Source organism: Lissotriton helveticus, chromosome 11 (assembly GCF_964261635.1).
Source record: "Lissotriton helveticus chromosome 11, aLisHel1.1, whole genome shotgun sequence".
Lineage (NCBI taxonomy): Eukaryota > Metazoa > Chordata > Amphibia > Caudata > Salamandridae > Lissotriton > Lissotriton helveticus.
This window is the reverse complement of record NC_136072.1, coordinates 98,077,610-98,098,374: the sequence shown is the minus strand read 5'-3', so window position 1 is coordinate 98,098,374 and position 20,765 is coordinate 98,077,610. Positions and strand designations below refer to the sequence as shown.

At 39.3% G+C, this 20,765-nt stretch overlaps 1 protein-coding gene across 3 annotated transcripts in view; it reads right to left on the bottom strand.

Moving 5' to 3' along the window:
* NLGN1 (neuroligin 1) overlaps positions 1–20,765 on the bottom strand; it is a 771,234-nt gene that overhangs the window by 426,106 nt on the left and 324,363 nt on the right. For 2 of the 3 annotated variants that reach the window (XM_078665701.1, XM_078665702.1), the window contains 2 exons: positions 7,043–7,102; positions 2,008–2,160 (listed from right to left, as the gene is read on the bottom strand). In XM_078665701.1, the coding sequence (XP_078521827.1) occupies positions 2,008–2,160; positions 7,043–7,102 (213 nt within the window). The remainder of the gene's footprint in view (positions 1–2,007; positions 2,161–7,042; positions 7,103–20,765) is intronic. The other variant, XM_078665703.1, reaches the window with a different exon arrangement.

Below are 20,765 nucleotides of genomic sequence, written 5' to 3'. Positions count from 1 at the left end.
AAAAGTCATTCTTTAACCAGCTTTTAATCCTGGAAGCTCTGTTGAAGCAAAATGGTTCTATTGTTTGCATATTTGACTTCCTTAATAATCTTAAACTCTGTATATTGGTTAAATTGATAAAATGAATACTACTGTCCAAACTGAAAAAAACCCTTGCAGTATAATTAGTATTATTATTCTGTGAGTGTTCCATGGAAACAGTGTTATTTCTGGGACTCTTTAGAATGAATTGAGAGTTCTACCAGTGCATCTATGTAAGGCCTCACGATTGCGTTCATTGCCAAAATGAAAAGGCAGGTACATCTGCGCATGTAAGTATTTATTTTTTTACCCAGGTACCCACTAGGAAATTTCCAGAATCATTTTTTTTTAGATAAATTTATTTTACCACAGATCACAGATACTCTGTTTTTCACTTAATTCTGGTGGAACAAAAGAAAAAAATAGTTGGTTTAATATACAGCACCTTAACACTGTGGGGACAAGTGCAATTTTCTAGAAAGCACATTTTAGTGCACATTATTTCCACAAAGATTCCCAAAGTGCCAAAATGTCACAGTTGTGGTACCTCTTGCCTGCTCTTTAGTGACATTAAGTGGGGGCTTAGATGGAGTTTAAACAATTTTGCTAATGTTCTTTCTATCTTGGCATTGATTGATTCGACCCATAAGAGCTGCTCCATTACAAAATACTCTTAGCATAGAGTAAATAAAGTTATATGGATGTTTCTACACTTGAAATATCCTGTCAGTGTTTTTTCGAGACATAGTATGTTGCCTTGCCAACAAGCCAACGATTCCAACACACCCGAGGGGGAGCAATTTCATTAGATAGCAATTACCCTAAAGTTGGAGTGAAACAATGCACAGCAGTGTGTCTAAAGGAACAATTACATTTTCTTTTTAAACGTTTATACTGGTGAGTTTCAGGAGAACCTAAAGATCGCGGAACATTTTTAACCCAGGGCAACAACCTGGAGGAATATATCGATCAAATGTTTTGCAATCTCCAGAACCTCTGCTCTTATTAGCTACATATTTTTGGAAAACAATGAATGTTTCAACAGTCTCCTGAAGAACACTCCTGCATGCAAATTGTCGAGCTAAACAAAACTTAATAAACATAGAATACATTTTAGTTTTGAAATTTAGAATGCATGACGTTAATGTGCTATCATTCAGAAACCATATTCATAAATGTTCAGAAAGCAAATCTCCATAAAATCATTGCTTCCACGAAACAAATGCTGTTCATTTGGTTATTTGGAACCTTCTGAAAATACATGCTTCGCATATTTGATTACTTAAGCAGCACTCAATTAAATTAATCGTCTAAACATTGTGGTACATTTCAGCGTATCTACATCTTTGAGACTTTCCTAGTAAAACGAAGTACCAACAGAGCTCTGTAGACAACATTTTTTACAAACTTCTCTTCCCTTCACTAAAAGCACTGAAATTCACAGTGGTCTAACTAATGTTGCAGGGTTTTTCACAATGCTTGTTTTATGCCAGAAAAAAAAACTATACGCCGAATAAGGTAGATACCAGCTGAACAAATCATCGGCTACACAAAAGCTGAGACCAAGACCAAGTCAGTCTACCCAGATTTGAAACGCCTTTCAAAAAAATATGTACAACTTATACCATATGCAAATACGAGAACGTACACATTCCAATCAGAGTGACACTTGTCACAATCACAGTAATCTAGCATGACAACACAGTCCAACAAGAAAAGGGTGACAACATTATTTTTCCTTTCAATCCTAAAATGCATTTCAAGCAATATGATTTTTTTTTTTTGCATATCTTCATATTTCTAAAAATATCCATCCTAAAATGACTTACAATAAATTGAATCCTAAACATGGTAATTATGCACAACCAAACTAAAGACCATAAAAGTCATATGTAAAGCTGAAATTAACACAGTTTTAAATTTGGCATCATCACAATTTTTTCTGTAGCTCACAACAGGTAATAGAAATTGTAAACATTTGCTTACCAAGTACCCCGAGTCGGTAGTTGACCGTGATGACTATCACATTGCCATAACTTGCCAGAACACTGCCATCAAATAGATTTCCAGTGCCTTCCATGTAAGACCCTCCATGAATGTATACCATCACTGGCTTTGGCCCCCCACTGTCCCGAATGTCTGAAAAAGACAATTTGATAACATGTTATGCAAAATATTGACAGAGAAATCCAATAGTCTATGCACACCCCATTTGTACCTACCAGCTTTCAGAACTTAAAGTTTCTTAAGCGACACATTATGATTGTTGAAATAGATTCTAAATGCATGTTAAAATGAGGTGCTTGGCACAACAGCCCAAGAAGCATGTAGTTCAAATGTGATTCTAACTTGATTGTGGATTGTCACAGTACAGTACAGTGTCAAGTTTAAGAGAACTTCCAAACCCTCAGCATTTTGGCACTTTTTTGTGAAATTGGTAATGTTCTAAGTGTGAAATACAGGATAAATGTGGAGCATCATAGAAAGTCCCGAAATTATACGATTTAAGTGTCTTTAGGTCTCCATTAGGGATGTCTGGATGCTCAGTGTATGCTGGGTGCAGTGGAAAAGGCAAGGAAAATTAACTAGTGCAGATGCTGTTATACTGAGTTCCATATCAAATGCCTGCATCAAGTCAAATTCTAAGGTCTCCTTAAGGTGTGGGTGTTTTGAACTCTAGAGCATCCAACAAATTGGGTCTAAGAAGTCTGCTTTCTCTAACAAGATATTAGGAAACGATTTTCAGGATTTTTTTGATTTGTTGGGCATTAAATGTAAAGAAGTCTCAAAACACAAGAGGCCAGAAAATGAACTGTTGGCACACACAGCATGGGGCTGTGTTACAATGTGCAATCTGCTCTCTAGAAACAGTTACACCACAGGCAAATGAGTGCATTCGAAATATATAATTAGCTGTGAATTGTGTAAACAAAATCTTTAAAAACATTCATGTGTTGTCCAAGTTTCCACCATGGTTAAGATAATAACTGAAATATTTGTCATCGAAATTATAGTCACCACAGATTGTCTTTTAATTTCCTATAAAGAATGCGGGAAGTATAATGTAGGAGTAAATTATTAATCTGCAAGTCTTAACTGACAGTTCACAGCAGAATGTGCAGACAGCTAATTGCATGTTTGCTGGTAGCACAGAGGGGGATTGTTGTCGAGCTCTTCCTTAATTAACATTACATAGAATTAGAGAGGACAAACTGTGTGCAGTAATGAAATGTTTATGGTACAGTTAATCCTCTTCCAAAAAATAAGACTGCTTGGGCCTTTTGTGAATAGTGAATTGTTTTCAATTGAGTGAGCAAACAGAAAGAAGAAACAGTGAGCACATGTCACAAGTTCCATCCAAGTATTTTTGATACAGGTACACTTCTGGAGAGATTTGTTTTCTTTGGATGAATAGTACCTTGTTAAAGTCTGCACAAATGGTGGGTTTTGCTTTCAACACTGAGTTTGGCACCAACATATTTAGTTGACGTGAGTTTAAGGGAATGAGAATTTCAATGGAAAAGCCTTGTGAACAGGCAATAATATATTTGCCCAGTGGGCTTCCTCAACGCATTTGATTGGTTAGTTACAGAAAGTTCATAAGTTAAGTATTAGACATTTTGCTATGCCTATTGGATACTGAAAATTCTGAGAACATCCTATAAGGTGTCACAGCAGCACACCATAGCATTAGAATTTCTCCTTTTCTCAACCTAAGGCTACGTTCCTAAAGAAAACCTCTGTTCCAGCTTGTACAGAGTCTTAGAGGAAAATGTGATGGTATACCCAATTACACATTTCTCCAGGTAGATGCACCCCTCTTCTTTATCAATACAATGTAAACAGTATCTTATGTCAAATGAATGGAACACACATTGAAATTGATGCAAAAGGGATTCCACCTTCCATCATTTGGCATTAACAGAAGACTGATCAATCACAGTGACCTCATGATGTACCTCTAAGAAGTGACTTATGTGTTTAGTTTCAAAGTACGTTCTCGTGCCTCTAACTTATCTGGTCGTGAATAATCATTTTCTGTGATTGGATGAGAGGCACGATATATTACATAACTACCAATTCTTATGGTAAAAAAATATATATGGTTTTAAATAGGAAGCCATATCCTTTGGTGTTTGTTGAAAATGTGACAGTGTCATTGAAAATGGAGCTGTGACCCTAAATGTGTAAGAGTTTCCACTGGGAAATCCAAGCACAACATGTGTGTGTCTGGTATTTCATAATGTTTGCTCTTCTCTGTTTTCCTGCACCTAGACATGCCGATTGTTTGGACCCTTGGAAAATGTTAACATTGGTCCATCCATTACAGCAGATAATGCATACTGACTTTACAAAATATTCTAAGAGAAGGGCGCATAATTGATAGATGGTGATATCTAGATGGTAGGGTCAAATATTTCTTATTGTGTACCGGAACCAACACTTCATTATTCCATATTTCAGGGAACCTGCCGAATTAAGTATAGCATGAAATTATACTTTCCACATAGGTATCCAACAAACCACTTGCTACCTAATTAATGAAGTGGACAATCAGTCCGGATCACTGTATGAGACCATCTGAAAAAAATAGCACATCCTGTGCCCAGTGAAGATTTCTTACAACAATTTTACTAATCTAATTTGTATTTCTTATAATTGATGATATTTTTGAATTTCTCATTAGCCCCTTTATTCTTAAAGCCTTAATTGCCCGAGACTCTCGAATCAACCACATACAGTTGGGTTTTCTGCCAAATATGCTATTTACCTCTTCCTCACTATTAATTGAAACCCAGGAATGTCCAGGAAATATCCAAATTTAAGGCTCTACTTAAAATGTCATGTCACTACTAGAATGTTACATCCAGTACATTCTCCGTACAACCTTGCAACTAAGGGACTGGTACCACTGGGCCTTAATCACTGTGCTAGAACAGAAATATGGGAAAATACATAATTAGCATATTCTAAAATAATTGTCAAAGTGTATCCATTCATAAAAACATTTGAGAAACAGAATGGATTGCAGTCCCATAGCCCTGAACATTGTTTCAATGACCGAGAGAGTTAATTTCACTGGCAGTCAATTTAAACTGCACTCTTGGGTCTCTAAAAAATTGTAAATTGATGTTAAATATTCTCTAAGATATGGTCCAGGCAAATGCTATGATTTGTACTGGACAAAGCTATGTCTACCTGACGCATATAAATAAGATAATTTCAATGTTTCATTAATGATTGATGAGAATGAAAGTTTGCCACTACTTTTTAGACAGGAGATAAATGATGTGTATCATTAACTGTCCTAGACTGATGGAGAAAATTCAGTTAGGCGAGTCAGCAGTTGGAAGTACAAAGGCATAGTTGAAAAAAGGAAGTTTGAGGGGCAGAATTAAAAAAGTTTTTGGACATCTGCTTGTAAAGGTTGAATGAACTCTCATGTTTCAGTCCTGCTCAAAGGAATGCTCCCTCAGACTCTCCAGTGGTGGTAAAGGGTGCAATAGATATGATCAATTCCTTTCACAAACAATATATTTGTGCTTTGTATTTATTTTTTTATTTTGGAGACATATCTTTCCACGGGTGAAGTCATAAGACATAGTTAATTTTCCCTAGAAGTTTTTCTAATATGAAAATGATGTAACATGAGACCTATTGTATACTGTCAAATTGTTTACATTATTGTCCTCAAACTACTTAGTTGAGTTTATCCATAACTCCTCTAAAACCCTGACGTCTAGTCATATATGCTTTTTGTTTCTTATTATTGTGTTGATCTTTTATTAAACTTGAGTGGACATGGAAGTTAGGAATACTTTATTTCACTGTTGTAATAGGAATTTTGTTAGGCCCACCACCTTTCTGCACTTTCTCTGATGCTTGCCATTTAAATGTGAATCAATGTAGTAATGACAGAAGCATCATTGCTATAGTGAGAACAGTTTCCTGCAATGTACATCTATTTTTTCCTGTGTTTTTTTTCAGTATATTATTGTCGATCTGGATAGCTCAGGCGTTACTTCAGAACTCATGTTGAGTTATTCTCTTGGAGAAAAAAACTCCCTAAAAGCATTTATGTCCACAGAATTATCAAGTGATTTATAATCACACTAGACATAACAATGACTTTGTCAAGAACAAATTAAAGACATGTTTGCAAAGACATTGAAAGTTATAAGACAATGTCTGAGCTCAATAGAGGCATTCAATGGCACGTTAGGACGCAGAGGGAATGCAAGTAATTGGGCCACATGTCTTAGTTGGTATGGAGGATGCATACTGCAATTGGTAGAGATTATTTAACAAGTTGTGTCTACACTATGTTAGAAGTGTGTCTAATTAGTGAATAAATGGTGTGTTGCTATTAAGACTAGATTAGTAATGCCTGGTACAGTGACTGCTTTGTACAGTAGTTTGGCAATCAGAATCTATGACCTATTATATGGTACAGTTGTGGTGTATGTTCTACATGCCTTTTGACACACTGAGCTTAGCACCTTGTCTTAGCTTTCTTTCATTGGGAGATGAAACAGTAGATATTCCACTACACATGTGTTGCATTAGAAACTTTACTCAACATACCTTTAAGAGTGAATAACAGTTTGGAGACTGTCAGTAGGGTCTGACAAAACAAATGTGCACTTTGTGAGTACACAAATACATCAATACATACAGGAAAGGTTAGAAAACATGCAAAAAAGTGCACATCGAGAATAAAAAGGGGAGAGTGTTAGTTCAAATCCGAGGGACAAAATCCAGTCAGGAGGAGTGGATGCACTATATCAAAAGCTGGTTGCAAGAGACAAGAAGGGTTCCTCTGGACATATACTGACTTGCATAAAAAATAGAACTTAAAAAACACTCAGTCTTTAAAAAAATGACAACAAGCAAGAAGACAAAACACATCAAAAATGGGGAAAAATTCATTAAGAATGGGTACAAGAAGTCAAAAAAAGAAGGGATAAAATATTTTCAGGGATCCTTGTCATGCAAATCGGTTTGGTGGCATAAAAAATACCTTCATCCTCTGCACCTTCATTATCCCCTAAATCATCTGTGTGTTTCTTTGTAAGGGGACCTAGGATTGAAACGGAGAAAATGGAGGAAAAAGACAATTCAAGAATATAGAAGACTGAAGAAAAAGATAGCAAAAGTCAATAAGACACTCCAAGAAAAAAAGAGGTTGGGACGAGTGCTGGAAAGAAGAATTGCCAATTCAGAGTACTTTTCTACCAGTAGCAATAAAGTACCAGTGGGCATTCATACCACAGTGAGTGACTTTGTGATTGCAAAGAGTGCCCTGTCTCTCAGAGGAAAAATGAAAAGAGAATAATAGTTCATCCTACCGCTCAGAAATCGATTGCGAATTTTGTCTAAACAGACGGATCTAACAGTCAGTCTAATTTTAAATGTACAGTTCAAGAAAAAAAATGCCATTTTATACTAGACAATACTGTTCATAGAAACAAAAGAAATACAATTCCCACTCTCAGAATGTAAACAACATCTGATGATGGAGATATAGCCTGAAGAGTGCAGTCACGACAGTCTTATACCACAAGAACATTGATGGTTTCTCAGTAGTCATGCATGTTGCGTCAGAATACACATACACATTTTATAAGCCCTTAAACTACTCACTGCCATACTATTTTATCAACTACAAGAACAAGCCAAGAACTGAGGCACAAACACCGTTTGTTGGCATACCAGGTGTGTTTTCAATGATGGCAATATTTATTTGAAAAAAGGGAATATGACTTTTATGACATGACTCTTTACTTTCCTCACACCAGCGTGCAAGAATTTTCTGCTAATATAACCGGGTAAGACCACCAATAAATCTTCGGTTTTAATGCAGTGTAATAATGGGTTGTCAGTATAGTGCCATAAATATTCAGGAAATATGCCACGAGGGGGAAGGTCAAATGCCAAGCAGAGGTACTTGCAGAATGTCATGTTTTAAATCATCGGATATGGGCCACAGCCTTGCCAAACGGCACCAGGGATCCTTCAGTCGTGTGTTTTCTGACGACAACTTTTCAGCAGTAATGTGGCATGCAGATAGAAAATGGCGCCGACGTGGAAGATGGGTTGCAATGCAAGCCAAGCCACACAGTGAAAAGCAACATTCTCCATGCATAAAACAACAGACACAGCTTGAGTGAAACGAGGCGACGTGAGCTTTCACCATGCATGATGGCAACACAATTAACGAATCAGCTGGATTATTTTCTCTGATGCAGTCGTGGAGATATATTTACAGCCTCTAGGACCCTATAAGAGAGCGGGCATGAAGTGTTGTTTACAAAGAGCGTTGTATAATCTGAATTCATATTTAAATGTGATTGTCGGCTGGAAAGTGCAATCTCACAAGGCCATTAGCATCACATGTTAGTGATGATTCGTGCTTCTATATAAATAAACAGCAGTTGTGGCTGTCATCAGCTCTGGATGCGGCTTCAAGGGCATTGCAGAAATAGTGAATTTATTCATTGCGTTTATTTAACCACCCCGAAATCTTATCCACTTAGATTCAACATTTCCAATAGATCGTTGCATTTTATATATCGTAGGGCAAATGTGAACTTTGCAATTCCACTTTTTCCAAAATGCAATATCATTTCAGTTAAAGGACGTTTTTAGGGTTCATTTTGTAGCACAAGCTGAGCCAGTCAAATATGCAAAAACATTTTTAAATATTAAATATTTTATACCTTCCCACGTTGCTAGTGAGGGCCGATTTGAGAGATGTTTGGTAATGAAAAATGAGTCAATTCTGTTGGATGGAGTAAGTCTGCCCTGTACTGACATACTCCAACAAGTCGGTGGTAATGACAATAGCTGTAATTCTGTTGTCAGTAATTCCACTGAAACAAGAGTTTTCACCTCTCCTGCGAATGTCTGAATGACCATCAATATTTAACTCAGTCCCTAAACCAATCCCTATCATATAAACAGTAGACACAAATGCAGGTGTTCTTCAAAATCCCTGGTAGAAAACAAGCCAAAACACATACTTGTGCAGATAACTATAATACATAATAGTCATTACTCATAGGCTTGGTCTGTCATCCAAGTCATTACATAATACTATTTAACGCTTGATCTGTCATCTAAATCATTACTTGATACTATTTAACGTCCTATTACTTACCAGTAATCTTCATTATGCCCAGTCCTGTTGTCCTTGTCCCACTCATTACATAATGAGATATATCTATCTTGCATACATACCCCAGCCCCTCTCACCAGGAGTACATAGGTGTACTTACCCAGCATTCCTTCTGAACTACCAAGCCCCAATATGAAGGCAAGGCATCTGGGAGAAAGGGAGAGGGTTATGAATGGGACAAGGACAACGGGACCAGGAGTTACGAAGATTACAGGTAAGTAATAGGCTATTACCACCAGGTCCCTCCTGTCCTCGTCCCATTCATTACATAATGAGAACGCCCAAGCAACACACCGGCACTCATAGCAACAGAAACACAAGGACACAACAACCACAGCAGCACCCAAGTTATTAATTGGAACAGAAATCAGGAATTCAGGAGTTCACAGCCTGCAACCCCCCAATCCAAAATTAGTATAATCTCACAGCAAATTTCTGGATCCAATGACGCCACACAAAAGTATTAGAGGATGCCCAAGTAGTGTCTCTGCAAATCTCAGACAGTGAACCCCCCACAATTCTGTTTCAGAACCTGCCATCCCCTGCACCCTGGCAGAGAGTAAGCTAACTCAATAACCTGCTTTAGGCAATGACCAATGGATAAAGGAGAGGTCTTCCGAACCCGGGAGAGGACCCCAAAGTAAACAAACATGGAGTTTGACTTCCTAAATGGACTGGTATGATCGATATATATATGCAAGGCCTTCCTGACATCCAGCAAAGACCAAGGTAGATCATTCCCGGACTCCTGCTCTACCCTCAAAGCAGGCAAAATAGGTTTCTGTGAACAATTGAACTGAGAAGCCACCATAGACACAAAAGAGGAATCCAAACACTAAACAACTTCCTCCTCGGAAAAAAAAAACAGGACAGGTTCCTTTGACATCAGAGCCCCAACCCACCCAGGCACCAGGCCAAAGTGATGGCCACCAGGAAAACAGCTTTCAAGGAGACAAACTTGATGTCCACCAAGTCCAACGGCTCAAAGGGAACCACATCCAAAGCCCTCAAGACAAGAGGCAGGTCCCACAATGGGAACAAAAGTCCTACCAATGGAAGAGACAAAGAAACTCCTCAGCAACCATGAGACCAAATCGTCCACATCCGACAAATTCTCCCAAAAGGGAACCAAACCCCTTAATCGCAGCCCACTGGACCCGCAAGGTCGAAACTGCCAAATGTTTCTCAAAATCCTCCCAATGAAACTGCAACACCTCAGAGGAGACAATTGAAGAGACCCACACCAATGCTAGAAAATTCCCCCAATGCTTCCCATAGGCCTACTAGACTGCTGAGTGGTCAAAGGCAAATGCTCGGGGAGCCCCTTCGGCTGCGGCCCCCTCCTGAAAACCTCCACAATGACAGTCGCTGGCACGGGAGGGGCAACAAGGAAGCTGATTTCAGGGGAGAGGGGAAGCAGGGAACCACGCCGGACCCTACACCGCTAGGAGCTTATGAGTGGAGAACAAAGATTGCTGAGGCCAAAAGGAAACCACCAACATAAACTCCCTGAACTCCAGCACCAGATGTGCCAGAAACCGGGGAATCAGAGTAATTGGCGGTAAGGCATTCAGGCTGGATGGCAAAAAAATTGTCAAGGCATCAACTCCTCAAGCCCCCACCTGCTGAACACAGGTACAACCATGGGTAATCTGAGCATTTGGCCAAAGAGCAAACAGGTCGAGGAAAGGAACACCAAACCTCCTGCACACCTGCTGAAAGTCCTCCTAGGTGAGAGACATTCGCTGAGAGGGAGGAAAGAAGCGACTGAGAGCATACACCACTCCGTTGTCGACCCCCTGGATTTGTACTGCCAATGAAGAGAAGTACTGCCCTTGCTGTGTGTCTGGGGTTAGCCTGCTATTGCTGTTTCTGCCAAGGAGAGGAGAAGGACTTTGCTGTGTGCTGTGTCCCCTGCTTGAAGGAGATCTCCAAGGGCCTGAAATGTCCTGCCTCCTGTTCTTAAGTCTCAGGGACACAAAGACTTCACTCCCAGCGCCCATGAACTCTGCTGCTGTGAGTTCTGACCTGTCAAGAGGTGCCTGTGCCAGTGTTGGGCCTCTGGAGGTTGTTGCTGCTGTTTTGCAGCTGGAAGCAAGAAGAACCTCAAAGAACTACAGAAATCGACTCATTGAAGGATCCCGGCTGCAGATAACCGATGCAGCACCGGTCGATGCTAGATTTCCACGCATCGGATTGGTCACGAAGAATCTACGCATCTCCTCCCTAACAGACCGGATTCGACTCAACCCTTCCTCTGCATGCAGCGGCACTGTTGCATCACCTCCCCAAGGTCTCAGGAGTGTTGTATCTCTTTGTTTTCCGACGCTCCGGCTGTTTGACTTGTGAATTTTGACGCGTCTACAGGTACTTTGGTGAAAAGTCATGCATCCATAGTTTTCTATGGTACAAGTTCTTGAAACCTTTTGAAAGTCATATGTTTAACTGTGTATGTTGGATTTTTGTCGTTTTGGTTGTGTTTAGTTTAGACAAAGGTATTTTATTTTTCTAAACTGGTTTGGTGTCAATTTGTGGTGTTTTATCTGTGTTACTGTGAGTGTTGGTACAAATACTTTACACATTGCCTTTGGGACAAGCTTGTCTGCTCGTGCCAAGATACCAAGGGGGTGAGCAGGGGTTATCTAGAGTGTGTATCCCTCTTACCCTGACTAGAAGCAAGGGTCCCTAATTGGACAAAGGTACCTACCTCTGCCAACTAGAGACCCCCATATCTAACAGGCCCCTATTATTGTCATGTCTTGAGAAGGCACAAGTTGACATTTCTAATGGTTCGGCAGGAATCTATGATTCCTCAAGGCTGAGCAATACACTTGTAGATTGAGCAGGAGCTGCACCCTGGATGGAGCATGGAGCAGCCAATCATCTAGGTATATTGGTGAGGATGCATATCATTGATCACGTTCTCCTCCGAATATTCACTGGATCATGAACCAAGTGCTTAACGTATATCCTAAATTTATAAAGGCTGGAATGAGAGATAAAAGCGCAATGCTCAAGTCATCCATAATCTATAGAACTTTGAGAGTTTCCTCATTCCTTAAGGTCCCAACCAAAATGTCCTTAATGTATATCGGTTGGCTTACATACATGACACGGGTGTTGGGGGACATGAAACCAGGGATTTTAGACCAGTTAGGGAAAGAGCTAAATTCAAACCTAAGGGTCTGATTTAGCGTTTACTCGTCACAAACTTGATGGATATCCATCCGACTTATCACGGGTGCATTTTATCCTAATGCACTTGTAAAATGGTGGAAATCGTATCTGTCACATTTATGCTTGAGTACAAATTCACCAAACTCTAAACCAGGCCCCTAGAGCAAAAACGTTTGCCTATCCCCACTAGGACTCATCCACAATTTGAAATGACAGAGAAGAGGAAGAAATGGAATAAGGTTACCAAGCTGCTGAGAACAACAGTAAAATCAGCTTGTGAGTCATAGCTGTGAATATTTTCTTTCAAAACAGATTTCCAATGCTTTATACATTATTTGACATTCAAGCTGATGACTACTTAATTTCTTTTGAAAATCAAAACTCAAAGGAGCCTGGCTGATATCTAATTATCTCTATTGACATAAGCTTGGAGCAATTGAATGTCTCTCTCAGACAACACTGGATGATGACCTGTCACTTCATCCATATAAAAAACATTCTTTTCAAGCCGAAAATATATTTTAGATTATGCCGAATATGAACTAATTTCAGCATTTCTAGCTTCTGTTTGCCTAAAATGCACAAACCTTAAAGGAGCCATCCAGTGAATAATGTCAAAATAGATCTCAAAACCCCACTTGACATCAACAAAATATGCAATATCCTAGAATGCCTATTGTTGGTGATAGTTAGGGATGCAGGACTGGGTAAAAATAATTGTTTTTTCTCTACACTGGGCAGCCTCTTTAACAGAGAGCAATATTATGCAGATCTTAAAGGTAATTGCCTGTTTAGAAATAATTGCAGTCAGTCCCATTCACAGCCACTTACAATATTGGGAAAACACAATTCCCATTTTGTTATGGGAAGTTGTTGAGTGTTGGCCCTCCATTGCAATGTGTATAATAAACAATGCCGGTCATTAGAGCAGCACTTCAGAGAGAAGCACACCTTGCCTCCCTCGGCTATCAGTCTGACTGCATGGTCTGCTCTCCATTATGCAGGATAATTGCTATGAATCCCAGAAATGCATGCATATAGGGTTAGTGCTACATACGAGCTAAATTCTGGGTTTCTTGGAAATCATAAAGAATTCCAGGAATTCTTCAGGGAAGTTGTGGTAGTCGCAGATTTCCAGCAGTTACCAACTGTAAACATGTTAGCACATGCATGTCAACAGGTAATTCATATGTGCAGTTGCACTTGCAATGTGTTTTGTATACATTTTCACCATTGACAAAACATTTTGCCAAAATGGAGAAACTCCTTTAGGTATAATCCATTATCTGGGTATTCCCCCTTTCTCTCTCATTCAGCAAACACGTTTCCTCCTGCCCTAAATGTAGTAAGTTTTTGACCTTTTTCATAGTGGGAAAATAATTGAAAATACTCATAAACGAGTTAGGTTTAGTATTACACCAGCTTTTGCATGTGCCAAACCCTGGAATGCCCACTGCGCATCTATGTGATATTCATAAAAACAGTTTATAATAGTGGTATAATCTTAGATGTTATTACATCAATTCTGAAGTGCAAATTCACATATTATGAATAAATACATTACATTTACATTCGTGCTGTTTCTGGACATAAATGTCCTTTAGCTACAAAAATAGTTTTGTGGATTAGGCCTGTACACAGACCCTCAATGTATGAGTTGGTGTATCTGATGAGGGTTGGGTATGCAAAAAAATAGTCCAACCTCTTATTGGATTATTTCGGTGAATGCACTGGCCTTTGGTTCAGTCAAGCAACTACATTTGACAAACACCTTCATGGCAGGAAGGCACTGGCAAAGGACCTCATAGCGAAACTGTCAGCCAGTTGGGTGGCTATGGGTGCCTTTATTGCACCACTGACCTTCTTCTTGCAGGAGTTTATCTCATGAGGAATCCTGATGGACATACAATACATCCAACCATGAAAGCATACATAAATGAACAGCACACAATTTCTTGTAGTCAAGCATTGGAATAATTTATGCATTTTGCATTTTGCTTCAGAATGACCAATGCATTTAAAAACTGTTTCATGTGATGACAACCATGAGCAGCCCTTAAAAGAAATGGTTGGGTTCACATTTTTGGTGCAAAGTGGAACTGGCAATATAATGCTTTCCAACGATGCTACTGCCACCCAGTCCCACCCTACTTCACAGGATAGTGTACTGCTAGCTTTTATAGAAGATTGCCGATATAAATAAGGGAAATTCTTTAGTTCTGCGGACCTGCTGGCCTTGCGAATTTCTGAAAGTTGGGTATCCTTATATTATCCAATGTTGGTCATTAGTGATAGAATTTAGCCTTGCTCCTAAAACAGTCTATTTTTCAAAGAATTAAAGCAGATATTTGTCATTGTCAGCTGCTAGAGCCAAGTAAAAATTAATTTTGTGTTGTGGTACTAGAGTGACCCATGCAGGTAAGAGCTGTAGAGTGGTGGGTCCGGGTTGGGTGGGGATTCGACAGATGACCACGAGGGAAAATTAAATAAATAATTAATGATCCCTCGTTGTCTGTCGAAACCCCCTTCCACTCGGCCCCAACACGCCGACGCTCTTAGCTACACGGGCCGCTCCTGGTGTGGCATCTCAAAAAAATTAAACATTACAGTAGTTGAACATGAAAATAATATCCACTAAATGTTTTCTACCATGCATCTTAATATATAGCCCGAATTCATGTCTGAAGAATAATGTGATGGCAACAGTGCATTGACAGACAAAATCACATTAGTAGAAAGCCGCAGATTGAGGAACCTGTCCTCACCATTAATGAATATTGACATCCTTTATATTTTCAGATAGAAGTGTAAGCAAATGCTTCCTGACTATGGGGCCGTTTATCAGCGTAAGATGGCTATCCTAAAAAAAGAGTTTACGCAGAATCTGGAGCAGCTTTAACTGGAAAAGGAATTAAATGCAGCCTCCCATTTGAAAAGCATACCCCATAAAGGCATACTTTGGGTTGTGATCTCTCATAAATATTTTGCAAATGTTTCAGCAGGGTTGCAAATTCTTATGAGCTATACTTAATAAAAGGCAAAGCCAAAAAAATAAGAACCCATAAAAAGCACAAAAAGGGCCTGATCTGTCCTATAAAAAACAAAGACCGCTGGCAAGTGTTTTTGTTACTTGTTTCTTAAGTATCAGTAAAAATTGATCTAATCCTAAAAAATAAAAACCTCTAAATAGTGATGAGTGAACGAGTAGTTTACTGTTATTATTTGCAAACACAAGACAGGACAATATCAATAAGAAACTGAATAATAAGAGTTCAAGAAGACCCTTAATTAGTCATTAAGAACTTGGGGGCATATTACCAACAACTAGTGATAATTATCGCTATGTTGGCTTAGCGGCAATATTTTTATCGCCGAGCTGCGGCAATTTTTATCGCTTGGGAACCTTGCTATTATCAAGGTTTATCTCCTAAGTGATAAAAATTGGCCGAAATTCATGAATATCGCTGAAAAGTCAGCGATATTCATGCATTACCGAGCTAATGCTCTTAGCCTTGTTATCCACCTACCATTGGATAACATGGCTAGCGCGAATATCTCCAAAAGTTGGTAATAGGAGATAGCGATGTTAGCGACTGTTTCCAGTCGCTAACATTTTGGCAAGCCCACTTTGCATGTCATTAGTGATAAATTTCACTGACATGCAAAGCGGGGCCCAAGATGGTCGCTATCTCCTACTAGCTGTCGCTAACTGGTGTTAGCGACAGCTAGGTAATAGGGAGATAATTTTATCGCCGCTTTCTTGGCTTTTAAAGCCAAAAAAGCGGAGATAAACCCCCTTGATAATATGCCCCTTGGTGATCAACCATGGGTCCAGGAGAATGTTACTTTTAGGTAATTCGGAATGATTATGGAGAAGACTGGCCAAAAGGAGCTCATAATTGGAACCCCAGGTATTGCCTTATGATCTAAATTCCTGGTGTTAAGGGTAACTACTAGTTTTTTTCTAAATCTGTGAGCATCTCCAATGTAGTATGCTATTGTAAATTAACTTTATCATACCCACTGTGGACGGACACTGGTTTTAGAAGACACTTTTCTCTCTTATAAACTCACAGAATGGTCTCCCATCAATCCCATGTTTGGATGGGTATGCTGGCATACCCAACAATGTAGATCATAATAAACCAATAGAACATACGCACTCATTTGGTACTATTTGAGGCATCTGAAGAAGTGATGTATCAAGTAGATATTAAGGTAGATTCCATTCAGGATTGTAACATTTTTAATATTAGTATTGTAAAACTAATGTAAGGAACAACAAAGCAAGAACTGGGGATATAACCCAGAACCTTCTGAGAATAAGTGCAAATATGAGCCTGCACTGTAGCAGCGCATTACTGAAAGAAAGATCACCAAAGAGGCCTGCATTTGATAGGGGGGTACTTTCAATCCACAGGGGCTGCCCTGTTTGCCACCACACTTTGATGCACTCACTACCCTCTATGGCAGCTTCTTTGCTTCTGCTTCTCCATCTGTAACATGGCAAGGGCAAATAGGGAAATAGTTTCCTCATTTGTATAGGGTCATGTGCCCATGCAAATGAGGAAATGCCCCATTAAGATAGAGCCAGACCTCTTCTGTATTGTAAGAATCTTTCCTGCTTTTCTTCCTCACCAAGTGCAATAAATAGGATGTATTATTATTTTTGATTCTTTAAATAGGGCACCTGTTATGGTGTCCGGTTGTGCCTCTACAAATCTGTATAACATAACATTATGGGGCCTATTCCAATGTATTTGTAAGTAAGCTTTTGAAATGGGTTACTCACATAAGTGACTAGTAGATTTATTATTTGAAAGAGGGTCAATCTGTGACACTTATGTATATGTGAATATTGTTTCGTACCCTTTGAATTACATTATTTGTTTATAAATTTCCACAAAAAAAGAATACACCCATTGCTGATAAATTTTTCATTTATTCAATTTTGATGATATAAATTGATTTAGAAAATTCATACACTTGAGTCCATTACTCTGGGCTCTCATAAATCATATTTGTAAATTGTGTTTCACTAATTTGAAAAATAATCCCTTGTAGGCACTTTTACCTTACAATATTTTGTTACCCAAGCCCCCAGGGGTATATCGGGTTGCCCAATCAATATAATAGTACAATAGAATGGTCCTTCATTGACATTTGGCAGCTTTAATGTAGAGATTTGCTACAGAAATATTATGCTTTAAGTGTGATCAATGAATATATTTATTAAAATGTTATACAAAATATGTTATTAACTTGGAGTGTGACTTCTACGTTTGCCAGAATATTCATGTATTGTGAATGTAGAATATATAACAAACATACTTCCTGTAAATGAACTACATGGAGTGTGATTACTAGTTGTTTGTAATGCACTAATTACACAATGATGTCATCATATGCAAGCCTACCCTTTCCTTCAACAATGCTGTGTATTCAGGAGAGATGGGACAATATGTTACATTGATAGTAAGCAACACCCTAAGTACTAGAATGCCTTATGTTGGTGATGATAATGAATCATCTAGCTAATGAATTGCATGATCGCATTGACACTTTACCATAGCACTCTAATATTTGACACAATTTCTTTTGCTCCATTGAAGACAGACACAAAGACCAAAACATCTGTTTGGCTCTGGGGATTAGTTATCAGCAATAAATAAGCCAAGGATCAATAATTGTGTAAGAACATTCAGACACGGGTGAGTGTATTATGTGTGAGTAATAGTAGCATAAACAAACCAGCGGTGGCCCCTCCATTAGGGCAGAGGAGTGCCGCCGCCCCTGCCACCACCCGCAAATAAAATGATAATAAAAGAGGCTTTTAACCTGTGTTATTATAGTTTTATTTTAATCCCCCAGACCCACCCCAGAACTCAGGAGTCTTGGGGGCGGGTCCAGGGGGATGAAACTGTGTTAGGGGAGCGGTAGTGCACTCACTTGTCCCTTCACTGCACATGAGGTGTTTGGCCGAACGTTTCAGCCCGACTAAACATCTCATGTACAGTGAAGCTTTCTCCAGCCCCAGCTGCATTACTGGGGCTGGAGAAAGCAGGCACAGGCTCCCAGTATGCCTGGCAGTACAAATGCATAGCGCTCAGGCCAATCCTGATGCTGCTTTCCTGCAGTGTCGTGATTGGCCACTGTGCGGTCTGCAAGCCGGTCCCAGAAGCAGGATGAGCGTAATGGAGAAGATGACAGAAGCAGTTGTGATGAGGTACGTTTATTTTATTTTATTTTATGTTTTATTTTGTCCCACGAACTACCTCCAGCTCCCTCCTCCGCCCCGCCCCACCACTTTAGCAGTGGACGGGCAGCGACTGGAACAAACATGGTCAGCATATGAGAACAAGGTGTATAAACAGAGGAGACATTGTGTAGTCGTTTCTTTTTAAACATAGTTTATTATATTGTTTAAGTCATAAATATTGAAACGTTGATTTGCCAATGCACTCTGATTCCACATTTCTCTTTTTAAATGATTATTGGGTCCTGACGCCAAGGTCACACCTATAAAGTTTTACACCATCCACCCAGGGCAAAAAATGTTAATACACACTCCAAAATGGACTTTCCCCAAAAACGAAGCCTGCTATATATGCATTTATGATAATGTGTAAAAATAAATGAAGTATTCATCAGTATAAATATGCAATTTCTAACTTAAAAATAACCAAAGTCAGGGTGTGTGTTTGGCACATACTTCTTTTAAACAGCTTTGTCTTGACACATAAGTCATTTGCTATCATTTTTTGTTGACTAGTTTGCTTAACGTGAGATGGGCTAGTGTCCTCCGGATCACGAGTGCCAGTACCCTCAATTATGCTAATATTTCAGTGCCAATCACTGCTGCCACCTGTTGTCAGGGACAAGGAACATTGTTTACAACGAAACTTTTACCCCGCACTACCATTACAACGCAGGAATTACAACGAAAGTCGTTAGAACAACTTTCGCTGGAGGGCGCTGTTGTATAGGAAATAGTTTAATTTTCTATCCAACACCTTCCCTACTATGTACTGGGACTGGAGTTGGAATAGAAAATTAAACTATTCCACTATCCAGCGCCCCCCAACGCAAGTCGTTGTAACGACTTGCAATGTAATCCCCGCGTTGTAAAGGCATGCGTGGTAAAAGCATGCGTTGAAACGACATACATCCTCAGGGACATCGCCTATTCTCTCAGCAGGCCTTAGGTTGTGTACCAACTTTTCCTTGGTCCTGTGCTTGTAATCATGGCGACACTTATTACTTTCCTCCAGAGTACCGTTTGTTGGTGCCACTACATTGACTTTATCAAGAATACATTTCCAGAAGGCTGCTCTTTTTGCCTAGGGGAGCCTTGATGTGACAAATAGATCTTTCTCCTGTGAACCTCATCTCCCTCTTCCTAAAACTCTTCAGAGAACCTACTCAGTCATGAATTGTGCCCTCCTTCTTGATTGACGTGTTTGAAAGTCAGGATTTTTTGTGCCACTTTTCGTCACATTTTAATATTCACATTGTCTGCTGACATTTTGCAAGACGGGTAAAGGCGGAGGATCTCTATCCCTTTGCTCATACCACGAATCATGATAAATATAGTGCTTGGTTCTATACGATTCAGGGAGATAGCACTATATGTTTTTCAGCATCAATTTTTTTAAAGCTGGCTGGTAAATGTCATTTTGGTTGAAGGCTGGTGCTATTTTTGACCATTGTCAGTGCACAATGGTTCAGTGCCTGTGAAAAATTGCCCAGCACTTGTGTAATTAATGTGTTTATTATGCCCCAGACTCCTGATCCTAACACAACCTCCAAAACAGGAGGAGAGCTAACACTAACCATTTAAACCAGTGCACATTGTCTTTTAATAAATGATCTGTCAGAAAAGTTTGGTTAGTGAATCAAAACTTACTAACAATAAGACTTGTGTTACTCGGACATCAGGTCTTGCTTCAAAACACAATTAAACCACAGCCTTCAGAGAGTAGACCAGCTCTGCACTTAGCCTGCTTCATCAATACTCATTAAGGGGAGCGCTGACAGGTGGAAGATGCTGTACTGTGTGGAGCATCTTGTGACATTGTCAAGATCTTTAAAAGGGCAGTAGACGAATCACCAAGCTGCCAGGAAAAAAGTGATAAATAGGGTACATAATGATTTCTTTCTTTAAAAGATCTGGTGGCTTGTTGACATTTCATAATTTGCAAGGCCTTCAAATAGTATACTATGCAATAATTGGTGCTGCAAACAGGGATTTGGGATCCAAATATATTATATAACAGGTAAAATTCAACCAATGTGCACGTTATAGAAAGCATAAAAATGCATCCTTTAACAGAGCAATGATTTACCCAAAAAAGCATTATTTGCTTTTCAGCTTTGCTCACTGTCTGAT